This window comes from Scaptodrosophila lebanonensis, unplaced genomic scaffold (genome assembly GCF_003285725.1).
Source record: "Scaptodrosophila lebanonensis strain 11010-0011.00,11010-0021.00 unplaced genomic scaffold, SlebRS2 tig00000072-arrow-pilon, whole genome shotgun sequence".
In the NCBI taxonomy this organism is placed as follows: domain Eukaryota; kingdom Metazoa; phylum Arthropoda; class Insecta; order Diptera; family Drosophilidae; genus Scaptodrosophila; species Scaptodrosophila lebanonensis.
The window spans coordinates 5,305,073-5,327,508 of record NW_022060558.1 but is presented as its reverse complement, the minus strand read 5'-3'; the positions used below and the strand labels follow the sequence as shown (position 1 = coordinate 5,327,508).

General features: G+C 40.8%; 9 protein-coding genes across 9 annotated transcripts; 6 read left to right on the top strand and 3 right to left on the bottom strand.

Moving 5' to 3' along the window:
• The first annotated feature begins 609 nt into the window (after positions 1–609).
• Positions 610–2,060, top strand: LOC115625461 (odorant receptor 85f-like). Its single transcript, XM_030520508.1, has 4 exons — positions 610–1,406; positions 1,467–1,668; positions 1,734–1,889; positions 1,953–2,060. The coding sequence occupies exons 1-4, from the start codon at positions 610–612 to the stop codon at positions 2,058–2,060; spliced, it is 1,263 nt and encodes a 420-aa protein (XP_030376368.1).
• Positions 2,061–5,606: 3,546 nt separating this feature from the next.
• LOC115625460 (odorant receptor 85f-like) lies at positions 5,607–7,002 on the top strand. Its single transcript, XM_030520507.1, has 4 exons — positions 5,607–6,403; positions 6,464–6,665; positions 6,730–6,885; positions 6,949–7,002. The coding sequence occupies exons 1-4, from the start codon at positions 5,607–5,609 to the stop codon at positions 7,000–7,002; spliced, it is 1,209 nt and encodes a 402-aa protein (XP_030376367.1).
• Positions 6,903–7,569, bottom strand: LOC115625110 (protein FMC1 homolog). The gene is made up of 2 exons (XM_030520016.1): positions 7,461–7,569; positions 6,903–7,402 (listed from the first exon to the last, which is right to left on the bottom strand). The coding sequence occupies exon 2, from the start codon at positions 7,399–7,401 to the stop codon at positions 7,096–7,098; it is 306 nt and encodes a 101-aa protein (XP_030375876.1). The 5' UTR covers position 7,402; positions 7,461–7,569; the 3' UTR covers positions 6,903–7,095.
• Positions 7,570–7,921: 352 nt separating this feature from the next.
• LOC115625109 (suppressor of fused homolog) lies at positions 7,922–9,854 on the top strand. Its single transcript, XM_030520015.1, has one exon. The coding sequence runs from the start codon at positions 8,239–8,241 to the stop codon at positions 9,616–9,618; it is 1,380 nt and encodes a 459-aa protein (XP_030375875.1). The 5' UTR covers positions 7,922–8,238; the 3' UTR covers positions 9,619–9,854.
• A 215-nt stretch (positions 9,855–10,069) lies between these two features.
• LOC115625520 (omega-amidase NIT2) lies at positions 10,070–11,151 on the top strand. Its single transcript, XM_030520584.1, has 2 exons — positions 10,070–10,168; positions 10,224–11,151. Exons 1-2 carry the CDS (start codon positions 10,150–10,152, stop codon positions 11,054–11,056), a joined length of 852 nt encoding a protein of 283 aa, XP_030376444.1. The 5' UTR covers positions 10,070–10,149; the 3' UTR covers positions 11,057–11,151.
• Positions 11,057–12,754, bottom strand: LOC115625519 (golgin-45). Its single transcript, XM_030520583.1, has 3 exons — positions 12,548–12,754; positions 11,411–12,469; positions 11,057–11,326 (listed from the first exon to the last, which is right to left on the bottom strand). The coding sequence occupies exons 1-3, from the start codon at positions 12,659–12,661 to the stop codon at positions 11,186–11,188; spliced, it is 1,314 nt and encodes a 437-aa protein (XP_030376443.1). The 5' UTR covers positions 12,662–12,754; the 3' UTR covers positions 11,057–11,185.
• Positions 12,755–14,534: 1,780 nt separating this feature from the next.
• Positions 14,535–15,087, top strand: LOC115625521 (BBSome-interacting protein 1). The gene has a single exon (XM_030520586.1). It carries the CDS (start codon positions 14,798–14,800, stop codon positions 15,047–15,049), a length of 252 nt encoding a protein of 83 aa, XP_030376446.1. The 5' UTR covers positions 14,535–14,797; the 3' UTR covers positions 15,050–15,087.
• A 25-nt stretch (positions 15,088–15,112) lies between these two features.
• LOC115625517 (LMBR1 domain-containing protein 2 homolog) lies at positions 15,113–17,591 on the top strand. Its single transcript, XM_030520581.1, has 3 exons — positions 15,113–15,314; positions 15,371–16,693; positions 16,807–17,591. Exons 1-3 carry the CDS (start codon positions 15,144–15,146, stop codon positions 17,416–17,418), a joined length of 2,106 nt encoding a protein of 701 aa, XP_030376441.1. The 5' UTR covers positions 15,113–15,143; the 3' UTR covers positions 17,419–17,591.
• Positions 17,592–20,340: 2,749 nt separating this feature from the next.
• LOC115625518 (tubulin beta-2 chain) lies at positions 20,341–22,197 on the bottom strand. The gene is made up of 2 exons (XM_030520582.1): positions 21,675–22,197; positions 20,341–21,605 (listed from the first exon to the last, which is right to left on the bottom strand). Exons 1-2 carry the CDS (start codon positions 22,065–22,067, stop codon positions 20,658–20,660), a joined length of 1,341 nt encoding a protein of 446 aa, XP_030376442.1. The 5' UTR covers positions 22,068–22,197; the 3' UTR covers positions 20,341–20,657.
• Positions 22,198–22,436: the final 239 nt, after the last annotated feature.

Below are 22,436 nucleotides of genomic sequence, written 5' to 3'. Positions count from 1 at the left end.
ATAATTGGCTATGGAATTTCCTTTCACACCATGCGTTCCAATACACAAGTACATAATTTATATAGATATAATTAATCGTGTTACACTACGCAGAAAAGTTTTATTACTGGTTAAACCGGAAGCATAAAATGGAAGCCATTTGCGAGAAATTAGTTAATTGTCAAATTTCTTTATGCCCAGCACCCAACAATCAAACGTGCAGTCACACCCTTCACGTGAGTTTGTTTCCCAAAGATGGTATCATTGATCAAAACTTTTCATTTTTAATAGAATTTCGTTTAAAGTTTTTATTTCAGTTTTCATTTTTTTTTTTTTAATTTATATGAATATTCTACACTGGGTTCAAAGGGTTTTAATGTCGGGACGCCCGACATTAACATTTTCACTAGTGTTTCTCTGATATATGTATGATCATTTATTCGTATCGATGAATTATATTATTAGCAGCATAGACGTATACGTTACGGCATGAATGGAAATCCTGTTGTCTGGTGTATAATAATCAGACTAATTACAAAGCTGTTAGCCAGACCACATGAAAGCGCAAACCTTCCGCTACCTTGCTTAAAAGGTCATTCAACGCCTGTTCTTGGAACATATCGCTTAGGGATGGCGCCTGTGCTGTATTCCTTCGACGACTTCTTCTGGATGCCAGAGACGGCCTTTCGTCTAATGGGCTACGATGCACTGCGACGATCGAAGTCAGCTTGGCTAGAACTGCTGATGTGGGTCTTCTATATCTTCTGTGGTGTCATTCACACTTTCTTCAACTGCATTATGATTTATCGCCTCTACGAAATGGACTTCAAAGAGACTCACATATCTCTTATCATGAGATATGCAACTGAAATAACATTTGTTATTAACTCAGACACCAAATTTGTAACATATTTGTGGCATCGGTCCAGCATTCAGCGCGTACATGCAAGACTTGCGGAACTGTATCCTCAAACGACACCCATGCGCCTGCAGTACCAGGTCGAGAAATACTACTGGTCCCGTGCCTTACGGATTCTAATTGCTCTCTACTTTGGCGCCAGTGCCCTGATGGTAGAAGGTCCCTTACTGGAATCGATGTATATGTATGTGCGCGATTGGCTGCATATGGGTCGTCAGCATGCCCAGTTCAGCTATCTTCATTACTATCCGTTCATAAGCCTGGACGCGGAGAAGCCCTCACTTGTGGGATATATTGGTACTTACCTAGGAGAAAATTTACACAGTCTTGTGATGGTTAATTCCAATATGGGAATGGATTTGTGGATGGTTTGCTTTGTGGGGCAGCTTTGTATGCATTTTGATTACATCGGACGTACTCTTCAAGCATATCAGCCTGACAGGCAGCACGATGTTGCAGATTGCGAGTTCTTAGCACATTTAGTTGTAAAGCATCAAAGGCTAATGGAGTGAGTGGAGCCACAGAACACTGATTGGGTAACAATATCAACAGTTTTTTCCCATTGCAGAATACAAAAGGAGATTAACAGCATCTTTGGCGGGTCACTGATTTTAAATTTAATTACCACTGCAGGGGTGTTTTGCACTGTTGGAGTTTATATTTTATTGCAGGGTTTGGATCTGGAAGGTGTTTCATATTTGATTTTTATATTCACGGCTATTGCTCAGCTGTATTTGATCTGTTATTATGGAGAACTTATAACCTCGCTGGTAAGAAACATAGTTGTATGTTAAATTCATACATATCTTCATATGTATCCAATATTATTATTCAGAGTACCTATGTGGGTCAAGCTGCTTACAGCCATACCTGGCATAATGCCTCGCAGGCCTACAAAAAACTGCTCCTTTTGATAATGTTGCGTTCTCAACGACCTGCTGAGCTCAGCGCTATGGGATTTTTGGCCCTTTCGGTAGACACATTTAAACAGGTAAGGAACATTGTAAATAATATATAAATCGTGCATACCCATTTATTTAAATATACTTGACAGCTCATGAGTGTGTCTTATGTTTGCCTTGATGAGGACTATGATACAATAGAATACTATGTATATTACAACAAGAATGAAAAGCTCGAGTTGAGTGGGCTCGACCCTTAAATACCCTGTACCGAATCCCATATAAGCAAAAGCAAATATTTTTTAGTTGATTTTTTTAAGATTAAACTAATTAAATAAAATTAATAAAATCAAAACTACATAACACGTACATACAGTTTTAAAAGAATACATTGTGTCTATGTCTATCTATGCGTGGCAATATGTTCGTGTAAATGTTCAGTACAGATGTGTACAATTGCACAAAACTTATATACGCTTTTACTCCTTAGGTACAGGGTATAAAAAGTAAAAAAGCTAAAGTCGGGTGTCCCGATTTTGAAATACTCTGTACATATGTTTAGAATAATTATAGAAATTAAAAAAGTAAGAGAATTAAAAAAAAAAAAAATTGGATCGATTTTACCTCTTTTGGTATTCGAACTCACGTAAAGGGTGTATAATTGCACATATACAAAGCAATTGCGTCTATGTGAGTGTATGAATGTTTATGCGCATCTATTCGTGTCTGTGTAAACATGTTAGCAGTTAACCAAACAGCAACATCAACAACTGAGATCCAGCTGTTCATACGGACGGACAGACAGACAGACAGGGCTAGATCGACTCGTCTCGTCATGCTGATAAAGAATATATATACTTTGTGGGGTCTGCCACGCCTCCTTCTGCCTGTTACATTTTTCAGCTCGCGCAAACCTAATATACTTCTGAACATTTCATGTACAGAGTATAAAAAGAACATGGTTTCACTGTTGATTAGTTGGTAGCTTGAAGCCCCCCAAATGCACTCTTTAAATACGTAAGATATGTCTGGCCCAGAAAGGCGGCTACACACAATTGCAGTCAAGCTGTCTTGAACATTTTAAATTCCGTCAGAATGTAACGTGCCGCTAACGAGTCCTTAATGCATCCGTTTGCCACTGTGTAATTAATAGGTTAACAGGTTGTGCAGGAAGCAGGAGACATTAAAATTTCATAAGGTTGAATATATAGAGAATAATTGGCTTTGAATTTAAAATTCACAACATGCGTTCTAATATACATAGTTTATGTACATATGTAGATAAAAGATTTGCGCTTGATACTTATTTATTACTTAATCATATTACACTAGGCGGAACAAGATCGTTTCTGGTTTAACCGGATTAGTGGCAGTGCCACATGCAACGCAAAGTACCATGTGTTTTTTTTAATTTGACAACAAATTCATTTTAATTTACGTGCGAAAACTTCTTTTTTTTTGGGATCAGCTTTTAAAGGCCAAATAGGAACAAAGTGCATAAATGCTTACTCCAACGAAAAGTGTAGATGTATTTTCCATATATGTTCATTTATTTTTCACATTTTAAAATGAGGATGCAAAACAAGGATTAACTAGATATAATGTGGCAGATGTGCAAGACTGACAGTAAAATACCCTTTTCTTGAACAAACTTTCGTCACTGTATTAGATGCGTGCCAATCATTTATTTATTTATTTATTTAGTACATCAACAATAGTTCCGTCGAATATAATTATTAAAATAACAATTTATGTATATTAAAATAAACAAATTTAAATATATATGATACAATTAATGTAACATTATAATCTCAACTTGAAAGATAAGAAAGCCTAAGCAAAAGCTGTACAATAACGTTTATTAATGCCTCCGACACGTTGGGGGAATTTTATTTGCCAGTTGGCCAGCTATGCCCCGATTCACAGCCATATGTGGTCAGAGACATTATAGACCTAGCAAACTAAACCTAAAGTAAGTAGAGAAGGAAATTTATTCTATTGTTGGTCTACAAGGAACTGAAAGGCGACCTAAGAGGGCAGAGGAGTCAACCTCACCGATAACCAACTTGTGGAACCGTCCTACGATTTACTAAGGAAGGAAGGTTTATAAGCATCATTCTACTAAAGTACGATGGCAAGCAGAGATCGGGATCCCAGCTTAAACCACGTAGAGCAAAAATAAGGAATTGCTTCTGAACAAACTCAATACTTTCCTGATGCTTTCTATACTGCGAAGACCAAGCGCATGAGCAGTATTCAAGCACAGTGCGTACTAGAGCAGTGTAGAGAAGCTTAGTGGTATAAGGGTCATTAAATTCCTTGGACCAACGTTTAATTAATCAAAAAGAACCCCAAGGTCTTCAACAGTCGAAATACGCTCCAATGGCACATTGTCAATCGTATAAGTGACTAAATGAGGCATTTAGAGCAATTGAGATGCAAGTGGTTAGCTAACCATCAAGATTGCTTGCAGTTCAGATCATCCTGCAGGCGATGAAAATGAGAAGGTTCTTTGTAAGTCAGAATAAGTTTCACATCATCACCATATGAGAGTGTGACAAGATAGAGGTGAGGTATTAATAAATAATGTAAAAAGTAAGGGGTCCAGATGGTTACATTGAGGCACACCTGATGATGCAAACACGGGCTTAGAAATGTGCGACCTAAGCAAGATCCGTTGGGACCTGGTAAGGTAATTATTATAACTTCATGAATTAAGAAACCATAACAACAAGAGAAGAGGGAATTTGATACTGCAGTTTGTGGGCGTAATAAACATTAGGACAAAATTTGTTTCGCTCATAACTTAAGCAATTAGGGTTAAATTTGTAACAAAAATAAAAAGAAATTAAAATTCTGTAGAGGAGGAAGGGGGGGGGGAGGGGGGGCTCCTCTTTTGCCTAGGTGCTAGGAGAGTTTGATCAATGTGGGCTCACTTCTTTCCTAAATCAAAACGTTCATCCAGATAGATAGACGTACGGATTGACTAACGAACATGTTTAGATACAGACAGGCGGACATGTCTTTTTCAATCAGCAGATGCGAGTAGTGCTTGGTGAGAGATTATATAACTATAAGTTCCTTGTAAATCGGCCTATCATGATCAAACAATACGAACACATAACCACTAATTGCAGGTATTTGCCAAATTTGAGTGCAGAATTCCAATTCCGTAATACATATTTTCGGCGTATTCACATAAGCATCTAAAAACTCAAATTTGGTGTCCTCTTATAGTGTCCGAGATATAGATGATTATACGAAAGGTGTTACGGAAAACCCCCTCTATCGGAGGAGTAGGGGGCAAAATTAAACGAATGAAATTTTAATAATAGTGTTTGTGCAAAATTTGGTGTATCTACTCTTGTACATTTCATGTACTATAATCTGTATAGACAGATCTAAAACAAAGAAATTTGTGTTCTGAAATTTTTACCGATATGGAACGGTTTGAATATATGAAGCCCCGAATGCTAAAACGAGTTTGTGACAATGCGAAACTTTTCCGTTTTTATTAAATATTTAAAATTATATTCTTGAATATTCTTGAATATTTATTAATGCCATACTATACATCTTTAGTAACATAGATGACCACAGAAATCCTGTTATCTAGTGTGCGGCTTTACACATTAGTACATACACATACATATGTATGTATGTAAGATAATTTCCAAACAGACTAATTAGAAAGGTGTTAGCCAAACCACATGAAAGCGACAAATTGATCAAAACCGCAAATTTTCCGCACGGTTTATTGCTTAAAATACTATTCAACGCCTGTTCTTGGAACATATCGCTTAGGGATGGCGCCTGTGCTGTATTCCTTCGACGACTTCTTCTGGATGCCAGAGACGGCCTTTCGTCTAATGGGCTACGATGCACTGAGACGATCGAAGTCAGCTTGGCTAGAACTGCTGATGTGGGTCTTCTATATCTTCTGTGGTGTCATTCACACTTTCTTCAACTGCATTATGATTTATCGCCTCTACGAAATGGACTTCAAAGAGACTCACATATCTCTTATCATGAGATATGCAACTGAAATAACATTTGTTATTAACTCAGACACCAAATTTGTAACTTATTTGTGGCATCGGTCCAGCATTCAGCGCGTACATGCAAGACTTGCGGAACTGTATCCTCAAACGACACCCATGCGTCTGCAGTACCAGGTCGAGAAATACTACTGGTCCCGAGCCTTACGGATTCTAATTGCTCTCTACTTTGGCGCCAGTGCCCTGATGGTAGAAGGTCCCTTACTGGAATCGATGTATATGTATGTTCGCGATTGGCTGCATATGGGTCGTCAGCATGCCCAGTTCAGCTATCTTCATTACTATCCGTTCATAAGCCTGGACGCGGAGAAGCCCTCACTTGTGGGATATATTGGTACTTACCTAGGAGAAAATTTACACACTCTTGTGATGGTTAATTCCAATATGGGACTGGATTTGTGGATGGTTTGCTTTGTGGGGCAGCTTTGTATGCATTTTGATTACATCGGACGTACTCTTCAAGCATATCAGCCTGACAGGCAGCACGATGTTGCAGATTGCGAGTTCTTAGCACATTTAGTTGTAAAGCATCAAAGGCTAATGGAGTGAGTGGAGCCACAGAACACTGATTGGATAACAATATCAACAGTTTTTTTCCATTGCAGAATACAAAAGGAGATTAACAGCATCTTTGGCGAGTCACTGATTTTAAATTTAATTACCACTGCAGGGGTGTTTTGCACTGTTGGAGTTTATATTTTATTGCAGGGTTTGGATCTGGAAGGTGTTTCATATTTGATTTTTATATTCACGGCTATTGCTCAGCTGTATTTGATCTGTTATTATGGAGAACTTATAACCTCGCTGGTAAGAAACATATTTGTGCGTTCAATTTAAACATATCTTCATATGTAACTAATAATTTTTTCAGAGTACCTATGTGGGTCAAGCTGCATACAGCCATACCTGGTACAATGCCTCGCAGGCCTACAAAAAACAACTCCTTTTGATAATGTTGCGTTCTCAAAGACCCGCTGAGCTCAGCGCTATGGGTTTTTTGGCCCTTTCGGTAGACACATTTAAACAGGTAAGGAACAGTATAAATAATATATAAAACGTGCATACACATTTATTTATTTATACTTGACAGCTCATGAGTGTGTCTTATCGTGTGTTTGCCTTGATAAGGACTATGATACAATAGAATGCTGCACGTTAAACTTTACAACCATAACTATTCACCGCTAATCACTAATAAAACTATGCAAAAATATCCATATATCCATGAAACGTTGTTTCACTTTGGATCCGTTGGTAGTTTGAAGCCCACCAAATCCGCTGTTTCCTTCACCGAACGTTCGCCACGTCCATGGTATTCCTTGTGTAGCTCATTGTAATTACGAGTGCTCGTCAAATATGTAAGATATGTCTGGCCCAGAAAGACCGCTTCGTTACGGGCTTTGCACAGTTGCTGATCGGTTGTCTTAAACTTTTTAAATTGTGCTAAAATGTAACGTGCCGCTAACGAATCCTTGATGCATCCATTTGGCGCTGCCTGACGCAGCTCATGCAGCAAAGATCGAAGGACAGTGGTTGCAGACATCCTGAACACCAAAAATTACATTCATTTGCGTTTTTTCTTTATAGATTTGAAAAACTTACGTGATCAAATTATCATCAACAATGTACACCAAATGTGCACAGCTGACACTCAGCGCTGCCACTTTTTGTACCCAACGCCACGCTGCCACTCTTTATTCCAACCCGTAATTTAGGAAAGGAACCACTTTGGGATGTATATCGATATTAAGATGCAAAGCTTTATGCATCGAGTTTTACTACGATATATCGGAAAATAAATATTCTCATATTTTACCGGCTTTTATCTGGTGGAGCTTGTTTTTTTGCGTATGTTAAGCAAAAATGTATTTTGGAAAATGTATGTAGATATTTATATATTTATTGATCATTTTTCGAGCCAAGAAGAAGAATTTAGATAATTCTGCAACGTCTGTATGCATCACACCGTCCACGTACCCGCTACAGAATTTAGGAAATTAAATCCTATGGACGGAAACGATGAATGTGATCCCAGATCCCAGACCTGCCAATCCACATGCAACTCGGCCCTAGAATGCACCTATTTGTGTTGTACAGCACTTGCGATAGACAGCACTTGTCTTCTCCGATCGAGAACGAGTGCTTTTATCGGTGACCGTCCCCCTATCAAATAATACAACTTGACTATTTAAAATTGTTTACATGTTGTTTGTGTTTTCATTGCACAAAATAAAGTAAAATAAAAGGAACCGTCGGATGGACTTAAAAGGCCATGAAACAATTAATGAATAAAGGAAAATAAATAAATAATATATGTAAACAAAAAAGGCCTGGACTCAACTACAAAAAAACATACATACAAACACAAGCACCACCTGCTATGGCTTCAGCAGCCGTCAGCGATCAACAAAATGCAGTTGGAGAAGGACTGAAAGCGTTAATCCAACATCTGCAACAGTTATATCCGGACCAGCCAAATCCTCTACAAGTAACTACGCTTCTAAAGTATTGGCTCGGAGGCCAGGATCCATTGGACTACATCAGTATGTATAACAACAACGGCGACGCAGATAGAAAAGTCCCGCCCCACTGGCACTACGTAAGTTTTGGACTAAGTGACCTACATGGAGATTCACGTGTGCATGTGCGAGATGCCGGCGAACAGTCTACACGCTCCGGTATGGGCTTCGAACTCACGTTTCGGCTGCAAAAGAGCGAAACTGAGTTGCGACAGGAGTTGGAGTGCCCAGAAAAACCTGTCAGGCCTCCAACATGGCCGGCAAATCTGCTACAAGCCATTGCTTTCTACTGCTTTCAAACTGGAAACGGCCTGTGCTTCGGAGACAACATTCCTTGGCGCAAGAGCCTGGATGGTAGCGCGAACACGCTCCTACAGAATCTGCTAGTTGCACAAGACCCGCAGTTGGCATGCATCGAAACACCATTTGGCACGGTGGACTTTTGTCAAATTGTTGGTGTTACCGAGGAGGAGCTGGAGCAAGCTTCACGTTGGAATGGACGAGGAGTCCTAAACTTTTTGCGGCAAGATGTACAGACAGGCGGAGAGTGGTTAGTGACTAATATGCGACGTGCGCGGAGCGTTTTTGAATTGTTCCCAGAAACACTGCTGAACCTTCAGGACGATTTAGAGAAGCAGGGTTCTGACCTGGCAGGCGTCAATGCTGAGTTTACATTTAGGGAACGTCAGACGCAAGTTAAGCAAGAGATTGTGGACTTCCATACGCTCAACGAGCGCTATGTCACCGACGAAAATAATCGCGATTCTGTGACACTTGTGAAACGGGAAGTGACACGATTTCCACAATCGATGTCTCTAAGCAGCAACTCTCTGCACAAATCATGTCCCTTAGACTTTCAGATGCCGGCTCCAGACTGTATTTCCTTGTCGAGTATTGAGATAACATTAGCCCCTTATGCGGCAAAATATTTGCTGTTGGCTATTAAAGATCGAATACGCCATGGAAGGCACTTTACTTTTAAATCCCAGAATCTAGCGATGACATTAGTTGCGGAAACTGTTACGGGAGCGGCTGTTAGCAAAAATGATCCCTACTCAATACTCGGGTACTGGATTCAAGTGCTGATTCCTGACGATTTAGTACCGCGCATGATGGAAGCTTTTTCCAACGCGAATCTTGATGGTAATAAAGCACCGACTCAGCGGCTGGAGTTTGAATGGCCAGACAAGAATCTCAAACTGATTGTAGACCATCCCATCCAAACGCTGCCCATCAACTAAACAGTGCGTTAAATATTAAATGTTTGAAATTTTATTTAAACACTAATCTTTATAATCATTATATAAGTTAGGAATAATTTTACATATTTTGCTTGCAAATCATCAAATATTCTACATATTTAAAATAATTTGAATTCCACTTCGCGAACTACAAGATTACTAATAAACGGCCGAGTCGAATCGCATTTGTTTCGGCTGAAAAAAAAACTATATTTGGCCAAAATTTCAGTTTCCTACATTTTAAATTGGTTTTTGTCATTCCAGTTTTGACTGTGACTGTCGTACAAATATAAAATAAAAGAAGTATCAATGTTTTTCCTTCTTATTTAATATTTGTATTTTAATGGTTGTGCATACCAATGGAAGTCAAATTGTCTGTAGAATTATTTTTCATACTTCGAAGCCAGTTGGTGATGCCAGACTGTTTCAAATGGAAACACCTGTGGTTAGTTTGCTTTGTTGTTATCAAAGCGTATCCCACAAGCACGTAAACCAAAAGATAAGAGTTTTGTTTAATTGCAGTGACGTACCATGAACAAGTCAAACAGTAGTAAGTCGTTTATTTATTTGAACGTGATACAATTAAATAATTGCTTAAATGACAGTCATGCGCCTGGCTCTTCTTCAGCTTAAGGGGTCAAAGGACAAAACTGCTAATGTGCAAAATGCCATAAGTAAGATCGAGGCAGCTGTGAAAGAGCACAAGCCTCGTCTAATAACTTTACCCGAATGTTTCAACTGCCCCTATGGCACGAAATACTTTCGTGAATATTCGGAGCGTATACCAGACGGCTACACGTCGCAACAATTATCCGGAATAGCCAAGAAACATAACATTTACATCATCGGCGGCACCATACCAGAGCTGGGCGAGAACGATGCCATCTACAACACCTGTACGGTGTGGGATCCTAGTGGCCAATTGATTGGCAAACATCGCAAGATGCATTTGTTTGATATTGATGTAAAGGGCGGCGTACGATTCAAAGAGTCAGAAACTTTGTCATCGGGCGACGATTTCTGTGTAATTAATATTGATGGACGTAAAATAGGGGTTGGCATATGCTATGACATTCGATTCGAGGAGATGGCGCGATTGTATCGTAATGAAGGATGCGAAATGATTGTCTATCCAGCTGCATTTAATATGACCACAGGTCCCTTGCATTGGGAACTGCTGCAACGGTCGCGTGCCAATGACAATCAACTATTTGTTGTAACTACTTCCCCAGCACGCGATACCAGCGCTGACTACGTTGCCTACGGGCATTCCATGATTGTTGATCCATGGGCAAAGGTCTTGAAAAGTGCTGGAGTGGATGAAGAAACACTTGTAGCCGATGTGGATTTCTCGCTGGTGGAACAAGTTCGTCAACAAATTCCTATATTCACACAACGAAGGCTGGACCTTTACGGCACTCAAAGGAGAGCCAAGTGATAAAATATTTGGCTACATTTATTGCATTTCTGTCTTTTGAATTTCTTAATAGAAAAATGTAAAACATTAAAATATGCAGAACATTTACAAAGACATTTTTAATACTTAACTAATATTGCTAATGATCCCTCACTTTTCCTGTTCACTGCTGGCACTTGGATTGTCGATCTCTGCCTTGGGAAGCACAAACTGTGTGCGTTGTGCCTGACCAAATAATGCACGTATGGCATCGTCAGTTGCCATTAGCGGCTGACTAATGAATTGTAAGGCCTAGTGGTAATGAAAAGTTAATGGTTTTGTAATCGTATGTGGAGAGTGTGGAGACTTGTTAACAGTTCAGCTTTAGAAACTTACTTTTACGGCGTACTTTTCTGCTTCACACAGCGGACTTGTGCTAGCGCTGGAAAGTTTCAAATTGGCCTCAGGCATACCTACACCAGAGTGCAGCACCATTTGCTGTAGTATATTCAAGTTTTCGGCACTTAGGCTGATCACATCCGTGGCGGGCAAGTTTAAATATCGTATCTTTGCCAAGAACTTCAAATTCTTTAACATTTCCAGTTGAATTTCACGTATTTGATGGGTTGCGTTTAGAAGCTGCTTTGTTGATTCGTTAAGCATTTGATTCTTTTGCGTGAGATCAGCCTTCCAGCGCGCCAGCTCCTCCACCATAACGCTACTTGCCAAAAACTTTGAACGCCACACTTCGCATTGGCCGGCTAGAAACTCTATTTGTTCCGTGTGCGTCGTCAGATTGTTGGCTGTATCAAGTAGTGCTCTTGCCAGCTGCAGTTTGTCTTCAGTCAAAAGATTGACGCGTGTCTGCAAATCCTCGCCCACGGAAGCGACAAGTAAACTTTTAAGTTCACTGTTCACCTGAGTCTGGAATTTGTATTGGGCTAGGAAATGATCACGTTCTTCGCGAATTTTTGTCAATTCCTCCTTCAATCGCTCTAATTCCTCATTACTGTCCGCCTTCTCTTCACTGCCTTTGGCCAGTGGATCGAGTTCCTGGGTCCGCAGCGTTGACACTTGATCCACCAGCACGCCTATGTCCAGATTATTCTTGTTTACCCTTTGTGGCTTATGCCTAACTGACTGCGGATCCATCGGATTCACAGCGCCTGGATAGGGCTCGTATGGTACAAATTTCGGAGGTTTCGATTTTTTATGTTCTGGCAAAATTTCGCTGGCATGCACCAATCTTGGTTTCAGCTGTACCAGCTCGCCCTTTGGCATGGCTGGCGCAATGCTGCGGGTCACGACATCTGGTCGTCTGTACAGTGTGTGCAGTCCTGGTAAGGGCAGCCCGGACGTGCTACTTGATGAGGATTTGCGACCAACGGCCTCTTCCTGCATCACTGTGCTGTCCTTACGCGACAGTTGTGGGCGTTTGGTCTTCTTTGCATCGGGCTGTTCGATATAGTAAAAAAAAGTAACTTCGGCACAAGGAACTTATGTATATTTATACATAAACATTTATGTTAATACCTGCTGCTGTTGAGTCTGTTCTACTTTTATTGTTGCTGTCGACGTTTCTTCCATGCCGTCGCCGCTGGTGCGGCAGTCGTGCGCTTTTTCCACATCGATATGTACTGCATCCATTGCTTGACAGTTTTCTCAAACTAGGTTCCCAGATATATTTTAAATCCTTGCTAATTACTCCAATGTTGACTGCTCTGCAAAACCCAAAATGTAGTTTCACCTACTTTGTCTTTCTGCCAACAAAACAATAACAATAAGCTGCCAACTGATTGTATTTAGTGTAAGGGCGTTGCCAGACTGCTCCATCCAGAATTCTAATACTGGACCGATGGTAGATGGTACTTTTGTTTGAACTGCTGTTTACTGTACCTGCAAATTATTTATGTATATCTTTAAAATAAATATATTTAACTGCTGCAAGAGCATGGGCATTACATTTATGGCTAGAGTTGGGTGAACAGTTTCAAAAATTACAGGAGCTCTACAAAAATATCACTAAAAGGAGAGACATCTCTTCATAGACTGAAATCATGTTTAGTTTTTCGACGGAATATTTTTTAAGATCCTCCACTTGCCATACTCGTCTGCAATTAATATATGCTTTCTGAAGTAGCAGTTCCTTTTGTATATTATATATTCTGTAAGCGCAATCAGGCAAAGTTCTATAAGTGTAGAGAAAGTAGCGACAAGGAGTACATTTGCACAACTATTGCAAAGAGGAGCATGTCGCTACCCATAGTAGTTGCATAGCGAGCAGAAAGAAAAATGCTATTCAAAAATTAGACCCTGAATATGTTAGGGACAAAGCCTACGCGAAACTATTATTACGACTTAAGCGAAGAGTCGACCAAGAAAATCCACTTTCTAACACCTCTCGCTAGAATATTAAAAAACAAGTAGAATTGTAAAGTTGAAATCCTGTACACACCTCTGTCTCTCCACAACAGTCGACTAATTTAACCTTGTTGCTAAAGTTTCTATTCATCTACGCCATGATACATAGGATATACATTTGTACATTAGAACATAGTCCATTGATTTCGATGAAACTTTACAAAAATCTAATAAATGCATCATTGATTAGAAATCGAGAATATAAGAAATGCAATTGCAAACAAAGAAGAACTGAAAGAAATAATAATGGTACTTTTGGCTGTCCTACTTATATAAGAGTTTATTATAATACTTGTATAAGAGTTTATTATAATAAATGATAAGAAAATAGTGAGTAACACAAAATATACTATTGTTACTTTTAAAATATAATTAAGAATTACATTTATGGATATAAAAAATTATTCACAGTGGAACAGTGGTAGGGGCATCTGGAAAAATAGCCAAACTTATTCTGCTAATGGCTTAGGTAAATATCTAAATACAAATTTGATTATTACATCCCTTATACCTTTAAAAAAATTGCATTCAAGGTATAAGAGCAATTGCAAAGAAATACTGAATAATGCTCCGCGAATAAAAAAAACCAAAATAAAAAACCAAAAGCCCAAATTTTACAAGAATAAAAAGTAAACAAACTAACCGGCAATTATAGACGGTAGCCAAATTAAATGTTACTAACAACAGCATTTCATGTGTTGGAAAACACGTAATTTTCAGATTACTCCATTATTATTCCATTTCACCTTGGCCTATCAACATTGTCCAACTCTACATAACACATTCGTAACTTTTTCTCAATAATAACGATTAATTCATGAGTACTAAAGACTAATTGGTGATGGAAATATCATAGTCGTAATAGTAGGTGGCCAAAAAAATATTCGCACTAAACGGTGCTAAACGGCAAAAGCAAAAACATTACAATATTAAAAATCAGGCTGTTGTATTGTTTTGTATTTAGTCCAAACTACTATTAACAGCATTGCAACAGATTCCGAATTTGATGAAAGTTACACAGAATTAGCTCGTCTGACCGAGTCTTAAAAGTTCCACTCAATGGTGACTGGCTGTTTTAGTGACTGTTCAATTGTAGTTGAATAATAAAAAACCAATATTTAACTAAATAAAACAAATAAAATTTATAAGTAACTGTGTGCGTGTGTGTGTCACACTTAAACCATATCACTTGTTTTAACACACACTATAGGGAATTTGCGGCCGTTCTTTAAGGCTGCGTGGCCGCCTGCTTTTATGTTCTTTGACGAATCGATCGAAAAACACTAATTACGCGTTAACATACCTATTTGTTGAAATTGGACTGTACAGACTCTTTTTGATGAGTAGCCGGCAAATGCGAGCATGTCGGCAGTAGAGCAGGAGCTACTGGGAAAAGTGAAAGAGCGAATCGATCTTATCGAGCCAACAACAGGAAAACTCTTTTTTGAACACAAGGACGAACTTGTCTTCTGCAAACCGCACTTACTGCCATTAAAGTCGCAAGCTCTGGAACGCCTCGAGGCGATGCACCGCGAGACTGCGCGACATTTGCAAAAGAAGCGGACAACGCGAAACAGCACCGACAACACCAACAAAGCTGGTGGTTCGGAATAGGCCGCCGCTTAGGCTGCGGCCGTGACATCATTACCTGGGAGTTGAACTGCACATATAACCCCGCACACATCAACCACACAGTAGTAGCATAGGAATGGCATACTTGCTAACTTTTGGCATCATTGCCTCATTATTCCTCGCAAGCATCTCACTGTATCGATATGGCAACATACAACGTCAGCACATCTTAGTCACGATCTCTGTTCTGACAGCATGGTGTTTCTCATTTCTTATTGTTTTCACCATACCTTTAGACGTTACCTCGGTGAGTATTCATACCTAAGTTAACATATGGATGGCAAAGAACTGCTTATTCCGCAGACGCTGTACCGTCAATGCCTGGCGGAGCATTTGGTACCTAAAAATGGCAGCATAAATATATCGACATCAACACTTTCCACTGAACAAGAATGCCAGGCGCCTTGGGGCATGGTTCCCGAGACAGTGTTTCCCAATCTATGGCGCATCATATACTGGAGCTCCCAGTTCCTCACCTGGTTGATCATGCCTCTAATGCAATCTTACCTAAAGGCCGGCGACTTCAACATCAAGGGCAAGCTTAAATCGGCGCTCATCGAAAACGCCATCTACTACGGGTCCTACTTATTCATTTGTGGTGTCCTGCTCATTTACATAGCCGCCAAAGGCGTCTCGCTTGACTGGCAAAAGCTAAAGGCAATAGCCTCGTCGGCGTCTAACACATGGGGCCTATTTCTTCTCGTGCTGCTTCTTGGTTACGCGTTAGTGGAGGTGCCTCGCTCTCTCTGGAACAATGCCAAGCCGGGCTACACACTGCAATATGCCTATTTTAAGGCCGCCAAGCTGAGCACTGACAAGGCGGAAGCGGAGGAACATGTGGACGATGTACTTGAGTCGTTGCAATGCATCAGCCGCGCCGTGCCTAACAATCACGAGCTACGACCGTGCGTAGAGACCATTTTGCGCAAGGTGCCAATCGAGCTACAGGAACGTGCTAGTCGAAATTATGCGCGTAGCGGTGGTAACGGCCTCGGGGGCACCAGCTCGACTATCGTGCCTTCGGAAAAGGCGCTGGTTCGAATACACAAGCAAGTCATAAAGTCTTTGCAAACATTGCAACGCACCGAAGCGCTGTGGAGCGTGCAGGTGGAAAAAGTTATGCATTTGGAGGATGTAGCGCGTAATATCCACTCAGCGGAGCACCGCTTCAAAACCGAGTTTAGTCGTCAGCGTTCCCAGCTGGACCGTATATGCTACAGTCCCACGGTGCAATGGTATTGGGAGTGTCTGTTGAGGGCGCCTTTTCTTAAGACGCTATGTGTTCTCAGCGCTGTTATGTCGGCCATGGTCGTTTGGAGTGAACTTACGTTCTTCAGCCGTCATCCTGTCTTATCCATATTCGCAAATGTTATTAATGTGGCTAAGTCCAGCTACGACTTTTTTACCATTGAGCTGTTCTCCATGATCGTGCTTTGCTATTTCTTCTATTGCACCTATTCAACCATTTTACGCATACGGTTCCTCAACCTCTACTACCTGGCACCCCATCATCAGACGAACGAACACAGTCTGATCTTCAGCGGTATGCTTCTCTGTCGCCTAACGCCGCCTATGTGCTTGAACTTTTTGGGTCTGATACACATGGATTCGCACATAATACAAAAGGTGAGTAGCCCTTACACTTGATGAAAAGAGGTGAAATATTTGTTAGAAAACTTAAAAGCGAAAGCAAAATAAGCACCGAATAATAATTGACCAAATTTCCGACGTTCTTGCAGCGGATCATGGAAACTTATTATACCCAAATTATGGGTCACATGGACGTTATTGGAATCATTGCTAATGGCTTTAACATTTACTTTCCCATGTGTATGCTTGCATTCTGTTTGGCCACGTGGTTTAGTGTGGGAAGCCGTGCGTTGAACGCGCTGGGTTTTCAGCAGTTTTTACAGAATGAGACCCTTGCTACGGAACTGGTCCAGGAGGGCAAGGATCTTATAGCGCGTGAAAAACGCAGACGCCAAAGAGCTGAAGAGGCCATGGCCAGACGCCGTGATTTTAGCCGTGGCGGTGACCCCTTGACCAATGCCTCCAAATATCGCAGCTTGGGCGGCGCCCCCGTTGGTGTTGATCAACTATCTGGTAGTCGTACGCCAGCCGACGGATTGCTGCGAGATGGTGAGGGCTATGATTATGCCGCTGTGGCTTCCTCCTCTGCCCTGGGCGTGCCACGCTCGCTTTCCGAGGAAATTAACGAACGGTTTGGTGTAAGCACCCATGTGCAAGTAGGCTTCAAAGGCACCACTAACGAGCAGCAGCCGCTCGATGAGTACGAGCATGAGAGCCGCATTGTAGGACCTCCGCCGCGAGGACTTTTCGATGATGTTTAAGCTCAAAATTATTGTATTATTTAATTGCGCTTGTATATTTTCAGTTAGCTAATTAATATGTACACATATATGTATGTTTAAGGCTCTACTGTTCCTGTCACAAATATTCACTCAACCTATGTCAACTTAATTTCCTCTCATTAGTTCGTAAAATATATTTGCAGCTGCCCAGAGACCATTTATTTTGTCAATTTTGAGTATTAATTCATGGTGTTGCGGGAGCTTCTTGTATGCCTTATAGTACTTGAGTTCCTATTCTGCTCGGTAGATTCATCGCTATGGTACACCAATGAATCGCTATGAGTTTCACACTGCGTCTCGTCCTCCGGTATGGGTGTTTTAAAATCTGATGTCGGCTTAAGCAACTGGGCTAGCGGGTGTTGTCGAATGAGTTTTCGACTGCGCAAGCAGCTAGATCTCGAGGAACATGGCGTAATAGCTGGATACATTTCTGATTTGCCTTTTTCCTCAAGGGACTTTTTAACTGTCAAATAGAAGCATTGACAGGATTGCCATTCGTCGCATTTAAAGACTTATCGGCAGATTTTTACTTACTAAATTCAAATTGGACTAGTCGATTTTTTAATGAATAAGAATGGCTGATTGTCTGTCGACGTACATGAAATGTACAAGAGTACCTAATTCTGTTTTTAAACGGTTTTGATTAAACACGGCTAGAAAATTAAACATTTTATATGTTTACTATATGGTTGCACGACTTTATTCTATTTAGCACGATTCAGAATAACATATCAATTACTATTTTACACGACTTTTTCTGGAACCAATCTACTGTGTAACAAGTAGAGAAGCTAAAGTCGGGTGTCCGGACATTGAAATACTCTGTACATACATATGCGTACAATAATTATGCGTGTCTGTGTGTGTTTGTGATTATACGAATTATAATTTAATGACAGAAGTTGTACGCCAGTCATGAGCAAATCAATCCTTAAACTTCAAAAGAATTGTATGACGTTTTAGGCTATTGCAACACAGATATGTATTGCTGTAGGATAATTGTTTTTAGTGCTTTTAACCATTACCGAAAAACTCGCACCACAGCACATGTTCTACATCAAGAAAGATGTTCAAACTTCTAAAAGTTCGTATAGCAAGATTAGGTTAGGTTAGGTTGACCCGTTGGGCTGCCGATGGCAAGATTTTACAAATGGATAATTTGGATCCCCGTAGGGGATCTGTAGATATCCAGCTCAAACTGCGGTATCAAAACGATACAACAATATCTGAAGAAACTGTCGCCGGTCGTTTGCTTGAGGCTCGGGTCCATCGGCGAAACTTACGCATCAATCAAACGGTGACAATTACGAAAAGGCTTGGACTTTATGGTGGAAAATAAATGCGAACCAAAAAGTAGTAAAACTTAATCCAAAACGTCTTAACTCTGGTCAAGTATGGCTTAATAGATATTTGAGTGTTTCTCATAGAATGGAGTTGGCCTCATATTCCGCATCGAGAGAATTCTGACAAGGGAGAAGTAAGTGGATGTATTGATAACATAAACGAATAAAGTCGGGTGTCCCGTCTTTGAAATACTCTGTACATATGTTTACAATAATTATAGAAAATAAAAAAATTAAGAAAATAAAAAAAAAAATTTGATCGATTTTACCTCTCTCGGTATTCGAACTCACGTATAATTGCACATTTACATAGCAATTGCGTCTGTGTGAGTGTATGTATGCCTATGCGCATCAACTCGTGTATGTGTAAGCATTTTCACAGTCAACCAAACAGCAACATCAACAACAGCCGCGGGCAGCGCTGCATCAGAAAATATATTTATGGCTATAACTTCTTGTTAAATCGGTCTATCATAATGAAATTTGGCATACGGACACATAATAACCAACTGGGGGTATTTCCAAAATTTTAGTACGAAATTCCAAGAATTACGGGAGTAACGATTTGCGGGGTAGAGGGGGGAGGGAGGGGAATTCCAAAATATACATTTTCTGCGTATTCACATAAGGCATCTGGGATTAAAATTTGGTGTTCCTAGGTCTTATAGTCTCCGAGATATAGGCGATTATACGAATGGAAAATCGGGAAAACCCCCATAGGGGTGAAGTGGGGGGGAAAATCAAAAAAATAAAACAAACTCGTATAGAATACACACATAACGCATCTTTGTGCAAAATTTGGTGTCTCTATCTCTTATAGTCTCTGAGATCCAGGTGTTCATACGGACGGACAGACGGACAGACAGACAGACAGACAGGGCTAGATCGACTCGTCTCGTCATGCTGATCAAGAATATATATACTTTGTGGGGTCTGCCACGCCTCCTTCGGCCTGTTACATTTTTCAGCTCCCGCAAAACCTAATATACTCTTGTACATTTCATGTACAGAGTATAAAACAAGTTCACTCCTTGCTTGACGGAAATAATAAATATAAAAGTAACAAGAAAGGAATGCTAAAGTCGAGCAGGCTCAACTCTTAAATACCCTGTACCACCCCACAGGGTATAAAAATTATTGCTCAGCAAAACAAAAGGAATTTAGATACATTATTCGAAGAAATCAAGAAAGCATGGTTGACAGGGGTGTAGCACCTTGTTTAGTCAATTAAGTGTCGATGCAGCGCTGTTTTTAAAACAGAAAGGCTTTCCTACGAAATATTAAAGATATTTGCATTAGTAGACTTTGTTTTTTGTTAATACTGTTGGCATTTTTCCTTTTCTGTTATGTACAGGGGAGTGGGAGGGGCATCAGAAAGAAAAACACAATCTCGCCCTCTCGACCTAGGATAATCTGAATATCAAGATTGGTAATTCTAGCTCTTCTACTTTGTACCCTTTGGGTACAGGGTATAAAAATCGGAGATACTAACCTTGAAAGTCGAAAAAATAACAAAAATGTAATGTATGTAGAAAAGATATTGTGCGGAACATTCACCTCAAGTATTCACAATTTGTCCGTTTTATTACCATATCAGAGAGAACAACACCACATGTGTTGAGTGTATGATTGTGTAGAAATATGTACAATCGGCAGGAGTCTTAAATATAATAATTAGCTTAGATAACAACGTATAAGCGCTTGTGTAGTTTTAAGTTGGTCTGTCGGTCGTTTGCTTCTTCATTGGTTTCTTTGTGACGGTTATGTTAGGTGGCAATGTTATTGGCTTAAGTGGCTTGTAATGTGTTAAAGAGAGAGGACAATATGTAGGACAATCGCTCAAAGTCTGTGTTAGGGTAATGTAGTAGAATCAACCTATTCGTCGCCACCACCTTCTTCATCTTCATCGAACTCTCCTTCCTCGTCAGCAGTAGCCTCCTGGTACTGCTGATACTCTGAGACCAGATCGTTCATGTTGCTCTCCGCCTCGGTGAACTCCATTTCATCCATGCCTTCGCCCGTATACCAATGCAAAAACGCCTTGCGCCGGAACATGGCAGTAAATTGCTCGGAGACACGCTTAAAGAGCTCCTGGATAGCAGTGGAGTTCCCAATGAACGTGGCTGACATCTTAAGACCACGTGGCGGAATATCGCAAACAGCGGTCTTGCAATTGTTCGGTATCCACTCCACAAAGAAGCTACTGTTCTTATTCTGTATATTCAGCATCTGTTCGTCGACCTCTTTCATTGACATGCGGCCTCGGAATATCGCTGCAACGGTCAGATAGCGACCATGGCGCGGATCACAAGCAGCCATCATGTTCTTGGCATCGAACATCTGCTGAGTTAACTCCGGCACGGTAAGGGCCCTGTATTGTTGCGAGCCACGTGATGTCAATGGCGCAAATCCTGGCATGAAGAAGTGCAGACGTGGGAACGGAACCATGTTGACTGCAAGTTTGCGCAGATCAGCATTTAGTTGACCGGGAAAGCGCAAGCAAGTGGTCACTCCCGACATGGTAGCAGAGACCAGATGGTTTAGATCACCGTACGTTGGTGTTGTTAGCTTCAGTGTACGGAAGCAAATGTCGTAAAGTGCCTCGTTGTCGATGCAGTACGTCTCATCCGTGTTCTCTACCAACTGATGTACGCTGAGTGTTGCGTTGTAGGGCTCCACCACTGTGTCTGACACCTTGGGTGAGGGCACCACAGAAAATGTGTTCATAATGCGGTCCGGATACTCTTCACGGATCTTGGATATTAGCAATGTGCCCATGCCTGATCCTGTACCACCACCCAGTGAGTGCGTCAACTGAAATCCCTGTAGAAGGCCAAAGATTTAATTCAGTCTGCCTTTAAAGCAGCTTCCCTAGCGTCTCCTGTCACTTACTTGAAGGCAATCACAGCCTTCAGACTCTTTGCGCACCACATCCAGCACCGAGTCTACCAGCTCCGCGCCTTCTGTGTAGTGTCCTTTCGCCCAGTTATTGCCCGCTCCAGACTGACCGAAGACAAAATTGTCCGGTCGAAAGATCTGGCCAAAGGCACCTGAGCGCACAGAGTCCATAGTTCCGGGCTCTAGGTCAACGAGTATGGCTCGTGGCACATACTTGGCACCGGTGGCCTCGTTGTAGTACACATTAATGCGCTCCAGCTGCAAGTCACTATCGCCATAATACGTCCCCGTCGCATCGATGCAGTGCTCGTCCGAAATGACCTCCCAAAATTTTCCACCTATCTGGTTGCCGCATTGGCCCGCTTGAATGTGGACGATCTCACGCATAGTCACTCGCGACTTCCAAAGACCGCGAGCTTCGACAGATGCGAGAAATGATTGGGATTATTTTGTCGAAACTACGAAAAAACTGATCGAGCAGGGGCACACGTTCAATTTTTTTTTTTTTCAGAATATTTTTCTTTACTTTTTAGGCGATGTGTGTATACTAGCTGATTCGGATGCGGAATGAGTACAGCATACTAAAAAGCTGTGAAGTCTCCACCACAGCAACTGTGATAAATACTTTTTATACAAAAATCTAAGCAAAACATTGCTATTTCGTTACATACCCTATATGTACAAGTATGGACATACTAATACATATTACTATACAAATGAGCAGACAGTTTTAATTTAATACATTTGAAACCTTAC

Excerpts from the sequence above, each read along its gene's own strand:
- LOC115625518 (XM_030520582.1), bottom strand. The coding sequence starts at position 22,067 with ATGCGTGAGATCGTCCACATTCAAGCGGGCCAATGCGGCAACCAGATA. Across the intron at positions 21,606-21,674 it reads AAGGCTGTGATTGCCTTCAA|GGATTTCAGTTGACGCACTC; the intron begins GTAAGTGACAGG and ends GGCCTTCTACAG.
- LOC115625109 (XM_030520015.1), top strand. The coding sequence starts at position 8,239 with ATGGCTTCAGCAGCCGTCAGCGATCAACAAAATGCAGTTGGAGAAGGA.
- LOC115625110 (XM_030520016.1), bottom strand. The coding sequence starts at position 7,401 with ATGTCTGCAACCACTGTCCTTCGATCTTTGCTGCATGAGCTGCGTCAG.
- LOC115625461 (XM_030520508.1), top strand. The coding sequence starts at position 610 with ATGGCGCCTGTGCTGTATTCCTTCGACGACTTCTTCTGGATGCCAGAG. Across the intron at positions 1,407-1,466 it reads AAGCATCAAAGGCTAATGGA|AATACAAAAGGAGATTAACA; the intron begins GTGAGTGGAGCC and ends TTCCCATTGCAG. Across the intron at positions 1,890-1,952 it reads CGGTAGACACATTTAAACAG|CTCATGAGTGTGTCTTATGT; the intron begins GTAAGGAACATT and ends TATACTTGACAG.
- LOC115625460 (XM_030520507.1), top strand. The coding sequence starts at position 5,607 with ATGGCGCCTGTGCTGTATTCCTTCGACGACTTCTTCTGGATGCCAGAG. Across the intron at positions 6,404-6,463 it reads AAGCATCAAAGGCTAATGGA|AATACAAAAGGAGATTAACA; the intron begins GTGAGTGGAGCC and ends TTTCCATTGCAG. Across the intron at positions 6,886-6,948 it reads CGGTAGACACATTTAAACAG|CTCATGAGTGTGTCTTATCG; the intron begins GTAAGGAACAGT and ends TATACTTGACAG.
- LOC115625519 (XM_030520583.1), bottom strand. The coding sequence starts at position 12,661 with ATGGATGCAGTACATATCGATGTGGAAAAAGCGCACGACTGCCGCACC. Across the intron at positions 12,470-12,547 it reads AACAGACTCAACAGCAGCAG|CCCGATGCAAAGAAGACCAA; the intron begins GTATTAACATAA and ends TATATCGAACAG. Across the intron at positions 11,327-11,410 it reads CAGAAAAGTACGCCGTAAAA|GCCTTACAATTCATTAGTCA; the intron begins GTAAGTTTCTAA and ends CATTACCACTAG.
- LOC115625521 (XM_030520586.1), top strand. The coding sequence starts at position 14,798 with ATGTCGGCAGTAGAGCAGGAGCTACTGGGAAAAGTGAAAGAGCGAATC.
- LOC115625517 (XM_030520581.1), top strand. The coding sequence starts at position 15,144 with ATGGCATACTTGCTAACTTTTGGCATCATTGCCTCATTATTCCTCGCA. Across the intron at positions 15,315-15,370 it reads TACCTTTAGACGTTACCTCG|ACGCTGTACCGTCAATGCCT; the intron begins GTGAGTATTCAT and ends CTTATTCCGCAG. Across the intron at positions 16,694-16,806 it reads ATTCGCACATAATACAAAAG|CGGATCATGGAAACTTATTA; the intron begins GTGAGTAGCCCT and ends ACGTTCTTGCAG.